Raw genomic sequence first — 17834 nt, forward strand, 5'->3', positions numbered from 1 at the left:
GGTTCAGAAATCCTGAACTTAAGGGACCTTGGGGTAAGGGATCGCGGTAAGGAGGAGGAGGAGGAGGAACCAGGGGCCCTCTTGTCACTGGATGGGTGAAGCTCTCTGGGGGTTCAGAGAGGGGAGACAAGCAGGAGAGGTCTGGGTCTTTGGGAGCAGTGAGTGGCAGGGTAGGGGGAGGGGAGCGGGCCAAGATGACCCGTGAGGTGGAGCAGTGAGAGCAGAGGGAGGGGCGAGAGCGCAGAGTCCAGAAAGCCTGGACATAAGGGACCTCGACCCATTTGCCCTGGCGTTTGCAGAAATTGCCTAGGTCCATCAGAATCTGATAGTCAAATGTGCCTTTTGGAGGCCACTGGGACCGATTGTCTAATTGGTATTGTGGCCAAGCAACAGTACAGTAACGTCCCTGGACCACTTAACCCACAGTCCCCGCCCCCCCCTTTGGGTGAGGGTTGCCCCTAGGGGTGGCATCTCTGCCCTGCTCTTCCAGGTTGGGCTGCATTGACGCACAGGAGCAAGCGTCCTCAGTGTTAGAGAAAGCTCTCGGATGGAGAACAACAGCAGGCACCTGGGAACTTGTTACCCAACAGGAAACTGCCTGCCCGACATGGACCTAGGGGACATGGGGTTATACATCAATAGCATTCTTTACAAGGCCCTGCCTGGGAGAATGTAGGGAACGCCGGGTAACATCTGTCACCCCCCGCCCCTGCCAGCCCCATCCACATAGCAGCTGTGACTTCTGTCTTCCAATACATGTCCACTACTGTAGCCCTGCTGCCCATGGCCGATGCACAGAGATGGGATCTCATCCCGACACCCCACCCAGGCCGGGCCAGAGGGAGTGATGAAGTTCTAGAACATAGGTGAGGGTCAGTGGGGTGAGGTCCGGAGCCGATGACCAAGAAAGAATTCTTGAGACATCTTTTGTGCAAAATAGTGGTTTATTAAAGCCTGGGGACAGGACCGTAGGCCAAAAGAGTTGCTGCCCTGGGATGGTGAGGGGTGGCAGGTTACATAGGATAGGGTAGGCAGAGGTAAGGAAAAGGGAGATTTCTATAGAACTTTCATATGCTAAAGAGGACCTACAAGATACATGGCCTTGAGCCTTTGCCATTGTCAAGGTCATTTTTCCCCTCTACCAAAGTATAAACATTAAGATAGCTGGGGGATTCCTAAAGAATGTCACATGTGTCCCCCCCAGGAGTGGGGGTGGGGGAAGGGTGCAGGGGGGGGTCAGCTTTTGCTTTGTCCTCAGCCTCCCTCATCAGGAGGACTGAATGGCCCAGCGCTGCGTCACCTGTCACACGTGTAGCAGGAACGCATGGGAAGTTCTGGAGGGCAGTTCTCGTCCATGGTGTGGTCCGGAGAAGGAAAGGTAGGTGGTGTCTGGATGGACAACGTTGGGCGGGGGGCCTCCCCCTTAGCTTTCTCACTCAGGCATTGAGTGAGAGCAGAGTGCCGAGCAAGGGCGGGGCCCTGTAAGGGAGAGAGGACTTGGGCCAAGTGTCTGCTCCCAGGGAACACGAACTCCAGTCCCTGCGAAGATGTGCACTCGTGCTGTTGGGGTTGTAGAATATTGATGAGGTTCAGTGGGGTGAGGTCCCACTGAGCCCACGACCAAGAAAATTCTTGAGACGTCTCTGGTGCAAAATGGTGGTTTATTAAAGCGCCTGTGGTCAGAAGGGCCTGCTGCCAGGGGTTGTGAGATGAGCTCATTGTGTATAGGAGGGGGTTGGAGGAGGTAAGGAAAAAGGGAGGTTTCGGAAAGAACTTTCATATGCTAAAGAAGTCTCTCTGGATACCGGAGGCCTTGCTGTTGTCAAGGTTGTTGAACCCTCGAGTGAGGCATTAGCATTTAGATAGTTGGGAATTTGGGGGAACAGTATACTTGGCCTCTGGCCTGCAAGTTACAAAGACCTTAATTGTATTTACATTTCCTTCTGGAAGCTCTTGCTCAGGCATTTGCAAGTAAGCTGAGGGAGACTTGCAGAGGACGGTGATCTCTACAAGTTAACTATTTGTTTTTCCTTTAGGACAGCCAGGAGTACCTGAGGATGTCACACACACCCATAGAGGGGGGTTGCGGGGTGTCAGCTTCTGCCTTGTCCCCAGCTTGCCTTCTCTTCCTTCATCAATGCCACATACACAGCAATAACAGGACAGGATGGAGTAGCAGGCAGAACCGGGAGTCGGAGGAGTCTGAGAACACTGCCGCCTGGGAACGTGTGGAGCTATTATCGGAGGAGGGGGGACAGGAAGGCTAGGCTGGGCCTCCAGACGCTGAAATGGAGAGCGATGGGTGAGTGGGGGGGTGCGGGAGAACAGGTGTCAGGACTTTGGGCCCTGGTGATGAAGTTCTAGAACCTAGGGGAGGTTCGGTGGGCTGAGGTCTGGAGCTAATGACCAAGAAAGAATTCTTGAGACATCTTTGGTGCAAAAAAAGTGGTTTATTAGAGCACGGGGACAGGACCCTTGGGCAGGCAGAGATTCGGCTGCCCAGGGCCTGTGAGGAGTGGCTGGTTATATACACAGGAGTTGGGTAGGTGAGGACAAAGGGGTGTTAAGAAGGGCTATTGGGGTAAAGAAGACTATCAGGATATTGAAGGCCTGGTTACTATCAAGCCAAGGCCACTTTCCCTCTAATGAGGCATTAACAATTGGGAGTCTCCTGGTGGAATGTTACATTCCTGCTATCAAGCGTCCTTGTTAGTGAGATTTAGGTTTAGAAGAAATTTAACTTTATTTACTTTTCTTTTTACCTCAGCCTTCTTCGGTTTTTTTATGGAGGGGAGGGTGACGTTAGGGCTTGAGGAACTGAGTTATGTGTCTTTGGAAATTGGGCTATTGATAAGGTAACTTCTTTGTTGTAAATCTCAAGGACATTTGCAAACCAAGGGAGACTCCTGGCTTACAGGAGTCTGATCTCTGAAGATAACCATTTGTTCTTTTAGGGCAGTCAGGGGTGCCTGAGGAATGTCACACATGTTACCAAGGGGAGTGGGTGGAGAGGGGTGCAAGGTGCCAGCCCCTGCTCCGTCCTCAGCCAGCCTCCTGCTCCCTCATCACTGGGATACAAGGCCAGTGCAGTTCTGAAGTGAATCGGATTTGGAAGCCTCTGGAGGAAGCATGTAGGCACTTGGGGAAATACTAAGGAGTGTGTGTTGGAAGATTGTTCTAGAAGAAAGCTATACAGTAGTTGGATTGGGTTCTGGGAGGGGAGCACTGTGTGGCTGTGGGGTGTTGGCTCAACCAGACCATCCACAGGCAGACCATGAAGCCCAATGGAAAAAGCCTTTGCTAGGTGCCATCTTCCAGCCCCCACTGGCTCTCACTCTTCAATACCTCTCAGTGGTTTTTGAATGAATAACAGGACATCCATAATGGCTACTGCAGCTCCCCTACCCCTCCTGCATTCATTCCCTCCCTCTCTCTCCAGCGTCCCCACTAGCATCCGCACAACCCCAGCAACTGCAACACATTCCTTGGGCCTTGGAAGGGGGTCCGCTTCTGTTTCCCTTATCACCTCCCCATCTCTAACCACTACACGCTCATCAGTCTACACACAAGAGGCCGCTCCTGGGGGTTTTCCTGCTTCTGAAAATTAGAAAAAGACTTTTAAACATTCAGATAATCCCCAAAAGCTACACGCAGCTGTGCGATTTTAAACTTAGTGTGTATTCTGCCTAGTGACTGGTGAGAAAGCAGGCTCAGGGATACCATTGGCTGGTTGACACGGAGCTGGCCAGCCCTGGGCTCTAGACCATTCAATGACATTTGGGACTCTCTGGTCACAATGGACCCGGTCCCAGGTCTGGTGTCTGCACACAGAGAGACTAAGGGGTGGCCAAGAAAAGGGTTTCTTTCTCCGGCAAGTTTTGTTTCCCGATTATGTTTATGAGATTAGAGAGAAGAAGGACAATAGGAAAATCTTCATTTGAAAGTTGGAGGAGATAAAACGCAGAGGAGAATTCAAGAAGGTAGGAAAGGGGGGGTGGGGCGGCAGGTGGGGAGTGAGTGAAGGTTGGGGGTCCCGGGAGTGGGGCGGCCTCGTCTGTCTGCCCCTGTGCTTGCTCTGCGGGATCGCAGGGGAAGTTGGGGGTGGGGGGGACGAGGAAGGGTATGGGATGATATCAAGTGACACCTGAAGAAACTCAACTCTGCTTAGAGAAGTGAGCTGGAGAAGGCAGAAAACTGCCTCCTGGATCCTCACCTTGTGGCTTATCTGTGGAATGTATAAGGAGTCAGTCTACAGGGAGAGGAAGGATGCTGCCCGACACAGAAGTTGGGGCGCTGAAGATCCCAGTGCGGGTCACAGGAAAGTTTGACTTCCATCAGAGCTGGTGCCACATTTCTCCTCGTCTGCACCCCCAGGCCTTTTGTCGCTGCTTCTCCAGGGAGCCCAGTCTTTGGATGGAGGCGGCCGCTGCTTTGCGCTTCTCCGTGCCCCGCTCCCTTCTGTCCTTCATGTTGGTCAGCTGCTTGGGCCTGCTCTCAGGTAGGGGCTCCTCCCTCGAGCTCCCGCCATCTCTTCAGAGGGGTGAGAGGGCACTCCAGTCTACAGAGAGGAAGAGGGAAAAAGGTCTGGGGTTGGGGTCTGGCAGCTCGCATTCTGCACGTGCTCCCCGGATGTCGACCAGCACTGTCAGATAGCAATCCAGGGAGAGCCACAAAGGCAGGCTGCACGTACAATTTTAGGTTTTCCAGTAGCTGCCTTTAGAACAGCAGAAAAAAACAGATGAAATAGATTTTGATCATGCATTTTGTTTAACCCCAAATAACCAGAATATTGTTATTTAAACTTTTAATTAATGTAAAATATGAACAGTGAGCTATTTGACCTTTTTTACTCTAACATTTCCAAATTGTGTGTATTTCACACTTAACAGTACATTCCAGCAGGCGCTGGCCTGTGGCTGCCTTAACGGACAGCTTGAGTGTTAGGGAAAATCGAAGCACAGGGTCTGCAGGAGGTGCTCTATGGGCTGTGGTCACAGTGGATCCAGTCCCAGGTCCACGGCTTTCCATATGTGAAGCATATGTATGCTCCAATAAAGACAAGACTCACTGGGTACCCCCACCAGGCATCTGTGGCTGCCAGCCAACCTCAGCGGCCTGCCCCCAGAATCCTCTGGTGGGGCCTTAGGAAGATTACTTTTGTCCCCTGGAATATCCGCTTCCTTTCCTGCCTTAGATCTTTAATAATTGTGTCTTCTGATTCTGCTCCTTTGTTGAACAGCCCCGTTTACTGTCATGGGGCCAGCTGACCCTGTCCTGGCCATGGTGGGAGAAGACACCATGTTCCGCTGCCACCTGTCCCCCGAGAAGGACGCAGAGCACATGGAGGTGCGCTGGTTCCGTGCTCAGTTCTCCCCAGCAGTGCTTGTGTATAAGGATGGACAGGAGAGGACCGAGGAGCAGATGGAGGAGTACCGGGGAAGAACCACCTTGGTGAGTGACCACATCAACACAGGGAGTGTGGTGCTTGTCATACACAACGTCACAGCCCACGACAATGGCATCTACCACTGTTACTTCCAAGAAGGCAGATCCTACGATGAGGCCATCCTGCGCCTGATGGTGGCAGGTGCGTATTTTCATTTTGTTGGTTGCTTTTTCAGGGGGACCCTTAGGGAGGTTTCTCTCCTAACTTCAGGCCCTATTGCAGCCCAGCAGGTTTTAAACAGGGAAGGTGGTGGGAAGCCTGGGTGGCTCAGTGGGTTAAGCATCTGCCTTCAGCTTAGGTCATGATTCCAGAGTACTGGCTCCTTGGTCAGCTGGGAGCCTGCTTCTCTTTCTCCCTCTGCCTGCTGTTCCCCCTGCTTGTGCTTGCTCTCTCTCTGTCAAATAAATAAAATCTTAAAAAATGAAACAAAACAAGAACAGGTAAGGTGGCTTCCTCCTCCCAAGGACCAAATGAATGGGTTTGCCCTGCTACACTGTGGGCATCAGTTCCTGAGAAGCACACACAGCATTCCACTGTAGCCTTGAGCCAGAGAGAGTGTTTAACTCCTACAGATAATTCTTTTTTTTTTTTTTTTTAAGATTTTATTTATTTGATAGAAAAGCAGGGGGAGCAGCAGAGGGAAGGAAGCAGTATTCCCACTAAGCAGGGAGCCCAATGGAAGGCTCCATCCCAGGACCCTGGGATCATGACTCCAGCTGAAGGCAGACTCTTAACCGACTGAGCCACTCAGGCGCCCCGCTCTTCCTTTTTAGTAGATACTATAAATTTGTTTTCTAAATTTCTTTTAAAGTACTTTTTTTTTTTTGACACAGAGAGAGTACAAGGAGGCAGAGCAGCTGGCAAAGGGAGAGGGAGAAGCCTTGTATGGCATTGACCAAAGCAAGTCACGTGGTGGTCCTCCCAGTACAGGAGAGGGGAACTATGATCCCCACCTCATTGCCTGGGAAAATGACAATTTTTTTATTTTTTATTTTATTTATTTATTTATTTAAAAGATTTTATTTATTTATTTGACAGAGATCACATGTAGGCAGAGAGGCAGGCAGAGAGAGAGGGGGAAGCAGGCTCCCTGCTGAGCAGAGAGCCCAACTTGGGGCTGGATCCCAGGACCCCCGGATCATGACCTTCTAAAAGGCAAAAAAAAAGAAAAATTCAGAGTGGGCAAATTTCTTTTTGCACTCCCTCACATCACAGACATTCGATAAGTCTTTTAGAAAATACTTAACAGACCGCTTCTATGTTTAAGTCACTGTTCCAAGTAACAGGTCAAAACATTGAAGGAAAGACACGGAGGTTCCTGTCCTCATGGTGCCCATGTTCTAGAGTGCAGAGAGCCAATTAATACGATATTTAAGAAAAAAAATACAGAATATTTAAACTATCCTAGCTGGTGATGAGCACTGTAGAGAAAATAAAGCAGAGAAGGGTTGAGACTGCAAGGTGGGGGTTGGGAGAGTAGCTTCCCTAACGGGATGGCAGGGGAGCACAACAGTGTGAGTGAATTGCACCCCTCGGGGGCTCAGAAGACCCCGCATGAAGTCCCAGCACAGCATCCTGAAGCTGGGTCTGGAGAGGGGACCATAGACTTTCTCATCGAACTCTGACTGTCAGAGTGAGAAGAGCCACTGCATGGGGACAACATAGGGACATCCTTCATCTTGATAGTAATTTTGCCGTTTTTGACCTTTCCCCAAATGCCAGTGTAGTAAGAGTGACTAACATGTCCAGATGATTTCTTTAAAGCATGATATAGTATCAAGCCCGTTAGCCCCACAGGAAAACGAGAATTTGATCAGAGGACTTGGGCAAGGCTTCAGAATAGAAGTGGCATATAAACCAGGATTTCTAAGAGTTTATTAATAATGGTTTTAAGGTATGACCTCACTCTTGGGGCCAGTGTATTATACTTTAAAGAAATGTTTGAAGGCTGGAAGAGCTTTAAAATACACCTAAGTTGGGACTCCTGGGTGGCTCAGTTGGTTAGGCAGCTGCCTTCGGCTCAGGTCATGATCCCGGCATCCTGGGATCGAGTCCCACATCGGGCTTCTTGCTCGGCAGGGAGCCTGCTTCTCCCTCTGCCTCTGCCTGCCATTCTGTCTGCCTGTGCTTGCTCTCTGCCCCCCTCTCTCTCTGATAAATAAATAAAATCTTTTAAAAAAAAAAAATACACCTAAGTAAATCACTGGCATTTCAGTCAATCTGACCAATGGAAGTAAGGCTTAGAGGACAGGGTGGCCTCGCCAGGGGGTCTCAACTCGTAGATAGTAGGAGACGCCATCTTTGTCACCTAGAAGAGCATATGTGATTAATAGAAAATATTGAAATATTGTGGCAGGAGGGTTTCTCAGCCCTGGTGTCCTGAGTCTTCGTAGCAGCACTGCCCGGCTCACCACGATGGTATGTCTGCTGCAGGAACCCTCTGTTCTTTCCCTGTAAACATGACCTTGGCCTGACCTGCTCCAGTCTGAACTGAGTTGTGGAACTGCTTATTGTTTTTGTTGGTTGGTTGGTTGGTTCACTGGCTGGGTGATTTTGTCTTTAAGTCTATTGTTTCAAACTTGCCTTGACTGAACCCTGTGGAACCCCATTTTATTTTTAGAATTTCCTTCCAACTTGCCGAATTCTTTTGAGTCTTAATCACAGTTCAGAGTTTCTGCACCAGCCTTTCATTGTGCAGTTGTTTTTTTGTTGTTGTTGTTTATTTCTTTTTAGCAAAAATCAGATGGAGCAGGTAGTACTGAGACTTACATGACTGCTTTAATTTTGTCTTTTGTTTTCATTTTGTCTTTTAATTTTTTGGATTGCCTTACCAAAGGAGTTACTTATTTTTTTTTTTTTTTTTTTTTTAATTTTTAAGATTATTTATTTATTTATTTGAGAGAGAGACAGTGAGAGAGATCATGAGTGAGGAGAATGTCAGAGAGAGAAGCAGACTCCCTGTGGAGCTGGGAGCCCGATGTGGGACTCGATCCCGGGACTCCAAGATCATGACCTGAGCCGAAGGCAGTCGTCCAACCAACTGAGCCACCCAGGCGTCCCCCAAAGGAGTTACTTAAAAGAAGTTTGGATGTGAGGCTTCTGTGGCTAATTGGGTTAAGAGTCTGCCCTTGACTCAGGTCATGATCCCAGTGGCCTGGGATGGAGTCCCACTCCAGGTCCCTGCTCAACTGGAAGTCTGCTTCTCCTTCTGCCCTTCTCCCCGCACTTATGCTTGCTCTGTCTCTCTCAAATAAAAATATAAAATATTTTTAAAAAGATTTTTAAATTTATTCGAGAGAGTGGGGGTAGGAGCAAAGGGAGGGGGCAAGCAGATTCCATGCTTACTGCAGAGCCCCACATGGCTCGATCTCAGGACCCTGACATCATGACCTCGGCCAAAACCAAGAGTTGGATGTTTCACTGGCTGTGCCACTCAGGCACCCCAATAAATAAAATCTTAAAAAAAAAAAAAAGATTGGATGAGATAGTGTTGTCCAACAATAAACAGGAATTATATTTTGCTGAGCTGTTCTTTTTTTTTTTTTTTAAGATTTTTATTTATTAATTTGACAGACAGAGATCACAAGTAGGCAGAGAGGCAGGCAGAGAGAGAGGGAGAAGCAGGCTCCCTGCTGAGCAGAGAGCCCGATGCGGGGCTCAATCCCAGGACTCTGGGATCATGACCTGAGCCGAAGGCAGAGGCTTTAACCCACTGAGCCACCCAGGCGCCCCTTGCTGAGCTGTTCTAAGATAAAATCTAATTTAATTTCATTAAGAACTTTGGATAATCTCTAGACCCCTGGCTGAAGAGGCAGAAGTCTCCTAGGTCTTGAACCACTAATCTATTTTTATTAGAGATTTTTTTTCTTTTTAAGATTTTATTTATGTATTTATATGACAGAGAGACACAGCTAGATAGAGAACACAGAAAGGGGAGTGGAAGAGGGAGAAGCAGGCCTCTCGATCCCAGGACCCTGGCTGGGATCATGACCTGAGCTGAAGGCAGACCCTTAACAACTGAGCCACCCAAGCATGCCTTTTAAAGACAAGAATAAGTTGGGAAGAGCCTGGACTCGGGATTTTTTGTGATGTTCTGCTGCCATTGAGGAGGTGATATTGTAATCCTGAGGATCCCAGGAGCACCCAGATCTTTCTAATTGGTAGATGTTGTGGAGAGATTCAAGGACATCCCCTGGCTAATTGAGCCCCTGGGAGGTACATGTCTCTGAACTGGGGTAGGGGTTGGTTCTGCATTCTAGTTCTTTCCATTCTCTCAAAAACCAACTACTCCTGATGACCTGTGGTTCACATGCAGCCTTAAACTGGGAGAGAAGGGACTGTGTCTTGAGGTCAAAAAGTTTCCCAAGATTCTGCTGGCCTGGCAGGCTTCTGTCCTTATCAGATTATTCCCAAGCTTGGGAGACAGGCACTGTGGAGAAATCCTCCCAGGACGGAGAGTGAAATCCTCAACCTGCTTGTTTCAGGTTGAGCAGACACACTCACTCACAAGTGAGACAAGCAGACCCTCTAACTGAATGAATCAATCGGCAGTCACTTGGTGGGAGACAGACGGGTGTGTGCCTCTTTGATGGGGTCACGGGTGGCACACGAAGCCAAGTGCATTGTCAGCCTGCCCTCCAAGAGCTCACGATTTATTGGCATATTGGTCTCCTGATGTCTAGCACCAGGGCCTTCTTCCTTCTTTTCCTCCCTCCCTCCCTCCCTCTCTCCCTTCACAGAAGGGGGACCGTGGGAATGCAGGGAATACACCCAACCAGTTCTCTGGCCACTGGCCCCTTGCTGCCTTCCCCGTCCTTGGCTCTCCCCGTGGACAGCTGATCTAAGACACTTAGGCTGAGACACCATTGCCTTGTTAGCTGCTTCCTGGTCTCTGTCCCCAGGCCTGGGCTCTAAGCCGCTCATTGAGATGAAGGGCCAGGAGGATGGCGGCGTGCGGCTGGAGTGCACGTCCGGAGGATGGTACCCGGAGCCCCATGTGGTATGGAGGGACCCTCACGGTGCGATCATGCCGGTGCTGGAGGAGGCTTACACAGTGGACACAGAAGGCCTCTTCATGGTCACCACGGCCGTGGTCATCAGGGACTGCTCGGTGAGGAACGCGTCCTGCTCTGTGGTCAGCACCCTGCTTGGCCAGGAGAAGGAAACCATCATTTTCATCCCAGGTTGGTTCCCTGCCCTCTGGAGGCTTACCACGCCGAGGCAGGGTCTTCAGACAGACCGGAGCCTGGAACAGGGAGGGAGCGATGAAGCAAGGGGCCCTGAACCCCACGGTCTCTCCTCCTAGCTTTTCTCAAGGAGAAAGTCAAAGTCTTCTCTGAGAGTTGTTTCTCTGTCCTGGTCCTTATCCTGCAGCATTTTTTTAAAAAAATTTATTTATTTAAGTAATCTCTGCACCCAGCATGGGACTTGAACTCATAATACCCTGAGATCAAGAGTCCCGCACTGTCCTGACTGAGCAAGCCAGGTGCCCCCTGCAGCCATTTTTAAGCATTTAGAACAATCATAAACGGAGAGTGGTACAGGCAAGGGAGCCCTACACTCAGGGAGGGGGGATTTTCTATCTACAGACATGCAGGAATTCATCCAACAAATGCTTAACAAAGTATCCCCTGTGTTCAAGGTACTGTTCTCAAGACTGAAAATAAATCAGTGAACAGAATACATAAAGATCCCTACCATCATGGGGCTAACATTCTAGGGTGGCAGAGAGCTGTAACTGAAATAATTTAACTGTAGATTATATCAGATGGAGATAAGTACTGGAGAAAAATTTAACTGGGGAGAGGACGGGGAGTGCTAGGGTATAGGGGAGTTGTGATTATAAAGAGGATGGTCAAAGAAGTCTTCACTAGAAAAGATGGCAGTTGGGCAAGTAAGGAAGGAGCTGTGCAGATACTTGAGTTGCTTGCTTCTCTGCAACCAGGGAGCAGGAACAGCACATGCAAAGGGCCTGAGGCAGGAGCATGTCTGGCAGCTTTAAGGAACTCCAAGGGGCTGGTGTGGTATGTGGTCAGGCAGGAAGAGTTGGGTGAGTCTGTGGGACACAGCGTTTTGAGCAGAGAAGTAGCAGAATCTCACTCAGCCTGCTGGGCTGACAGACTGCAGGGGGTATGGCAGGCGTTGGGGAATTGCAAGCTTTCAGGCCAAAAGGAGTGGTGGTTCATGCAGGGTGGTGGCTGTGGTGATTCAGTGGTTGCTGTGTTCACCCTGGTCCTTCCCATGGTGACTCCAGGGGTCCCTGCTTTTTTGGCTCCTGGGCCCCCAGCCCTGGCAACTGCTATGGGATGAGTCAGTGCAGAGTCAGGGTCTCTGTCCCGGGTTTTGGAGAGAGGAGCCAATGGAGCAGGGACCCCAAGGAGCACTTCCTATGGGCATGGTGAAGGACTCTGTCATCGGGGGTCTCCTTTCTCTCACTGAATGGGACTATTCTGGTTCCCTTTTCAGAATCCTTTGCTCCCAGCATGTTTCCCTGGACGGCAGGCCTCGCTGTCCTCCTGCCTTCTCTGCTTCTCTTCATCACCGGGAGCGTCTGTCTCATCAGGAAACTCCACAGAGGAAAAGAGGTTGAAAAAGAAGAGAAAGAAATTGCATGTAAGGAACTGGAGACAGACCAGATGGAAAAAGAGAAAGAACGTCAAATAAGAGGTAAAAGAATAGGAGGATAGGTCGCTGTCCCACAGGGCCATGGTTCTAGCAGCTAGAAGCCTGGGGACAGGGAGGAAATGACCAGAGGCTGCAGCAAGGGGCTTGGACCCGTGGCATCCAGGGACCAACCCCCCCAACTTCTGCCTGCTTGCTCCCATTCTGCGGACTCAGCACCACGCTGCCGAACAGACACAAACCTAATAAGTTCCCATAACATCCAGCCACCAGCGCATGGATTGTTTCTGGAATCTCCAGAAGCTGTGGTGGGGGAGGGGCGGGGGTGTTCATGAAGGGCCCACCCTCCCTCGTTTAACACAAACTCAGATTCTCTGATTTCTTCTATTGAAGACATGAAGTGGTTTCTGTTTCTTTGTCAGAGCAACTTGAAGAAGAACTACGTAAGTGTACCATTTCCTGAAGTAGTCTGTGCAGGTTTGCGCTCTGCTTGGTTAGCCAGCAACTCCTGAAGCTCGTCTGTCTGTCTGTCCCATTGCAGGATGGAGAAGAACCTTGCTACATGCCGGTGAGCGCCCTGGACATGCCCTCAAGCCTCACCCCGCTGGCCCTCAGGCCTCTCCCCAGCCAGCAGGACCTATTAGAGGAAGTGGGCAGGGGGCTCCAGGTGGTGGAGGGGCTGGGATGCAATCATTAGCCACACCCCTGCAGCACTGGGTCCCAGCTCTGCTATCAGGGAACCCAGGCGATCTTAGCATAATTTCGTCTATTACCAGAGCCTCATCCTAATGAGCACTTTGCATCTTACGAGTTCTCCCCTGCTGCTCAAAAGCACACAGGCATCCAGGCTTTACCAGTTACCGTGGTACTCCAACCTTTCCTCTTTAGGTGAATTTCAAAACTCCCAGTCAGACATCTCAACAACGTGGGGAGAGGAGAAAATCACGTTCACACGACAGCAGTGTAGACCAGCTGAGTAGCAGGGAGGTGGTAGTACGTGGGTGATCTGCAGGGCTCGGAAGCCTTTCCTACATCCAGAGAGGTCAGACCCTTGCAGAAGCAGGTTGTGGAGATGTGACCTTCCCTTTTTCCCTTGGGAAGGGGATGCCCTTGGGAGTCATCTCCGTCAGTAGTCAGCTGGTGAAACTGGTGGAATCCGGAGAACCAATGAAAGGAACTTTGACTACCCAGGAATCTGCAGGGGAAATTGGCATAAATTGCTTCACTGGGAGAGGGGGCCGGGTGGACCTCTTGGTTGGTTTAAGCCAAATTGGAATGTTCCTGACTAAAGAGAGGCCCAGAGACCATATGTCTTGAATAGAAAAGGGGGCAGAGTGGAGAATGTTGAGAGAAAGCGGGAGCCATGGATTTTGGTTCCTTTGCTAAACTTACCACATTTTTAGAGCCCAGGTGATCCCCTACCTGAGGCCAGGCTCCTGTCAGACGGGGTGGAAGTGCAGTCTCAGGGGTTCTGTGAGCGAGCTGCCTGGGAGTTGTGATCAAGGGGCCTTAGTGGAAAAGGCCGCCACACAGGGGTCTCCCACCACCTTTCTGGGACCTCCCTGGGGTCCAGGAATAGCACTATCCCCCAAGACCCCAGGCCTAAACCAGAGACTTCTTCTGCAGCCGATGTGGTCCTGGATCCGGACACCGCTCATCCTGAGCTCTTCCTCACAGAGGACGGGAGAAGCGTGAGACGAGGCCCCTCCAGGCAGAGTGTCCCCAACAACCCGGAGAGATTCGACTGCCGGCCTTGCGTGCTGGGCCTGGAGAGCTTCTCCTCAGGAAGGCATTACTGGGAGGTGGAGGTTGAAAACGTGATGGTGTGGGCTGTGGGGGTTTGCAGAGACAGTGTTGAGAGGAAAGGGGAGGCCCTACTGGTCCCCCAGAATGGCTTCTGGACCCTGGAGATGTTTGGAAACCAGTACCGGGCCCTTTCTTCCCCTGAGAAGATTCTCCCCCTGAGAGAGCGTCTTCGCCGGGTGGGCATCTTTCTGGACTATGAAGCCGGAGATATCTCCTTCTATAACATGAGGGACAGATCACACATCTACACATGTCCCCGTTCACCCTTTTCTGGGCCCCTAAGGCCCTTCTTCAGGCTGGGGTCTGATGACAGCCCCCTCTTCATCTGCCCAGCCTTCACGGGGGCACGGGGGGTCCTGGTGCCAGAGGGCGGCTTGATTCTCCACAGGATGGGGACCCATCGTCGCAGCCACCATGAAGAGTTTCCTGGCCTCAGAGCCAAGTAGAGAAGCCTTGGGCTGTCTCTGCTACCAGAGCACAGCACCCTGGAAGGAGATGGGCCTGGACCCATGGAAGAACTGAGGGGAGGGAAGCCACAGCTGGAGGTCAGGGACTGGGGAAGCAGCCGGGGAGGTGAGAGCCACCGAAGGGTACGAGTGCTGCGAGCCTCACCCTCACAGCCGAGGGGCTCAGGAGCTGATGGTCCATTTCCAGCCCTCCCCTGAGCTTTCCAGACTACACAGCAAAGCTTTCCCAACCTAGAACTGAGCTGAAGGATGAAGACACATCTTGGCCTGGCTCAGGTGTCCCGTCGGTAAACTGGGAGTCAGTACTCTGTTCTGAGTATGGCCTGAGGCTTAAGGTCCCTACTGAGCAGGTGAGTACTGAACCAGGTAGATCCCCAGGTTCAGGTTCAAGGGGAAAAGCAGCACTTTACAAATTTTTGACCTCAGGCTTCCTTTAGACATTAAAAATTATTGAGGGGGGCGCCCTGGTAGCTGAGTCAGTTGAGTGTCCTACTCTTGGTTTTGGCTCAGGTCTTGATCTCAGGGTTGTGAAATTGAGCCTTTCATCCAGCTCCGTGTCAGAACAGAATCTGCCTGAGATTCCCTCTCCTTCTCCCTCTGCCCCTCCTTCTATTCCTCGCTGCCTCTCTTGCTAAATAAATAAAATCTTAAAAAATAAATAGATAAAAATTATTGAGGACCCTAAAGAGCTTTTGCTCATTTGGGTTTTATCTGCCCGTATTTATGGCATTGCAGATGGAAACTGAGACTTGTTAAAATGTATTTATGACACATATTAAATAGCAATAGTAAACCTATTATAAGTTAATATAAAAACATGTTTTATGAAAATTGTTTCTGAGGCAAAAGAAATTGTATTGAGAAGTGTGGTATTCTTTAAGTTTTCTACAAATCTAATATCTGGCTTTTACTAGAAGATGGGCTGGACCCTCACATGCTTGTCTGCACTGAATGTTGGGGTATCACAAGCTGGGTCATCTCTAGAAACTTCACTGTACACTAGTGAAAGAATGAGAGCAAAAACAAATAATGTCATTATTATGTAAATAGTATTAACCTTGCAGACTCCTTGAAAGTATATCAGGGACCGCCACCTAACCCCCAGCCCAAATCTGCAAATCATAGGTTGAGAACCAGGATAGAGAATCCTGGAACAGAGTCAGGAGTCGGGTATCTAAAGTTATGTAAGTTTAAATGGTAGTAATCCAGTTGTAAAAAGTAGGCTGAAACAAAGAATATTTTAAAACTTAAGGCAGTGACACATGGCCACCTTCTGGAAAGCACAGGGCACTGAACTAGCTGACTTGGTAAGATGGACGACTGGGTTATCAACGTGAATGTGTTTTTATTTTTGGTTCTCTTGTTACAGTATTGTTTGAAAAGGTTTAACCAGGGCACCTGGGTGGCTCAGAGGGTTAAGCCTCTGCCTTCGGCTCAGGTCATGATCTCAGGGTCCTGGGATTGAGTCCCACATCGGGTTCTCTGCTCAGCGGGGAGCCTGCTTCCTCCTCTCTCTCTCTCTGCCTGCCTCTCTACCTGCTTGTGATCTCTGTCAAATAAATAAATAAAATATTAAAAAAAAAAAAAAAGTTTAACCAAAAACACAGGTCTGCAAGGCCAGTCGGAGAACAAGGGCTGCTTATGAGTAGGCAGGCGGGGTCCAAAGACCCACCAAGAGGGTCCTGGGCTTCGAGCAGGATAGAAATCAAATGTGAGCTGGGAAAAAAGTGAGAGCAGCATTTACGGAATAGTGTGACAAGAGTAGAGCAGGCAGGGTGTCTGGGAGACTGAAGGGAGTGTCCTCTTCCTTTGGGGATTTATGTTGGAAAGGGGTTCCGGGTACATGTTCCTTAAGGAATCTAGGGTAGGGTCCAATCAAAAGCATCAGGTGTTATTCCATAAATCACCAAAGGTCGGGGATGTTGACACCAGTGAAAATGGAGGTTTGTTTGGAAGCTAATGCCCTGAAACATTCTTCTTAGATGTTATCAGGTTTACAGGGACCTAGGAGGAAACTCAGAATGATGCACTTTCTTGCCCCGCCCTTGGAGTGGGAACAGAGCTTCTTTGGCTCACTCAGATGCAAGATGAGATACTGAACATGAGTACATGGGGCCTGGCAGAGATGGAGCCTTCCTAAAATGCAGTCCTTTCAGCTTCCCTTTGTCACTAATAACGCCTGTGCTGATTTTGAGCAACTTGCAGGCTTGCAGTGTTCTGGCATTCTGTACAGTAAAGCTTTGAGCAGGTTTGTGTATCCATTAAACGAGTTCACCTATGCCGAACTCAACCCTGACCACCTCAGAAAGGTTTTGACTCTTTCCGAGAGAGTCTAATGTGTGTTGGTGGAGGGAGGGGTGGAGGGGCTGAGGGGTATACTGTGGGAAATCGCTTGTCAAATTAATAAAATAATTTGGGATAAGCAGTTAAATTTCTCCAAACTAACTTAAGATGAGAAATGAGAGGGGGATGAATGGAGTTAGGAGGTGAGTCGTGCAGGCGCCCCGGGCAGGTGGCCCCCAGAACCTTCTGATTCTTTCCTAGTCCTCAAGGAAGTCCATCACTTACCCCCAGGAGACCCTTCCTCACTTTGCCATTAAAAGTGGTCCCGAGATCGAATAGGGGCTGCATTCCGACCTCATCCCTCCCCGCACTAACCACAAAGCCCAAGGCTCTCAGCGTGTCACCTAAGAAGAAAAGGTTGAGCAATCCTTTTTTTTTTTTTTGAGCAGTATATCTCATAGGAACGCGGAAGCAGGATGTTTGCCAGAAAGAACTCTGCAGGAGAAACCGGCCCAAACCAGCCTGTGCCGCGGGGGACCCCGGCGCTGACACTTCACCAGCTCCTCCCTCCGTGGAATCCGAACACTCGCGCGCGCGCGGGGGGGTGGGAGGAGACCTGACATGCTAATGAGACGCGCGGGGCGGGGCCTGTGCCGCCCACTGCGCTGGCGCAGCTTCCCGGCCTGGCGCCCCTGGCCGCCGGCTGCATTTTTTTCCCGCCTCAGCTTCCTTGCAGAGCGCCGGCTGTTCGCGGAGCCGGCCGGCACTTCTGCTCCCAGTCTCAGCCCCAGTAAACGCTGCCGCATTTTTCTCAGCTTCATGCCAGTTTCTGTTTGCGCTGAAAGCCAGAGTCCTGCGGTCGGGGACGTATTCTGGCGACCACGCAGGGACCCCGAGAGAGCCCCGGTGAGTCCCGGAGGACCCAGAGCCGGCAGACAGCGGATGGAGTCCCTCGGACCCTTGGGACTAGTGAGCGGCTCGGAGCTCTAGTTCGGCGTCTCGGCGGCGGTAAGTTGTGCCTCCTGCCTCAGCGACTCTGCCCCCTTAGTCAGGCCTCGCACACTGCTTCTCCTGTTTTTGCCCCTCGGTCACTTGGGTTTGAATTTTACGGCGGAGGAAGGTTTTTGGCCTCGCGCTCCCGGGTCGAGTGTCCCCCCGCCCCCCGACTCTCCCCTGCCTGATGTTGGTACCCCGCGGGTCACTGGAGGACC

The 17834-nt window shown here is 50.5% G+C and overlaps 2 protein-coding genes across 2 annotated transcripts in view; both read left to right on the forward strand.

Annotated features, from left to right (window-relative positions):
- Nucleotides 1-3858: 3858 nt before the first annotated feature.
- Nucleotides 3859-14602, forward strand: LOC132017154 (butyrophilin subfamily 2 member A2-like). Its single transcript, XM_059398961.1, has 8 exons — nt 3859-3980; nt 4375-4498; nt 5240-5587; nt 10348-10629; nt 11912-12112; nt 12490-12510; nt 12609-12635; nt 13694-14602. Exons 2-8 carry the CDS (start codon nt 4414-4416, stop codon nt 14317-14319), a joined length of 1590 nt encoding a protein of 529 aa, XP_059254944.1. The 5' UTR covers nt 3859-3980; nt 4375-4413; the 3' UTR covers nt 14320-14602.
- Nucleotides 14603-17168: 2566 nt separating this feature from the next.
- LOC132017671 (butyrophilin subfamily 1 member A1-like) overlaps nt 17169-17834 on the forward strand; it is a 34884-nt gene continuing 34218 nt past the window's right edge. The window contains exon 1 of the mRNA XM_059399605.1: nt 17169-17631. The gene's annotated coding sequence lies outside the window, so the exon portion shown is untranslated. The remainder of the gene's footprint in view (nt 17632-17834) is intronic.

This window comes from Mustela nigripes, chromosome 5 (assembly GCF_022355385.1).
Source record: "Mustela nigripes isolate SB6536 chromosome 5, MUSNIG.SB6536, whole genome shotgun sequence".
Lineage (NCBI taxonomy): Eukaryota > Metazoa > Chordata > Mammalia > Carnivora > Mustelidae > Mustela > Mustela nigripes.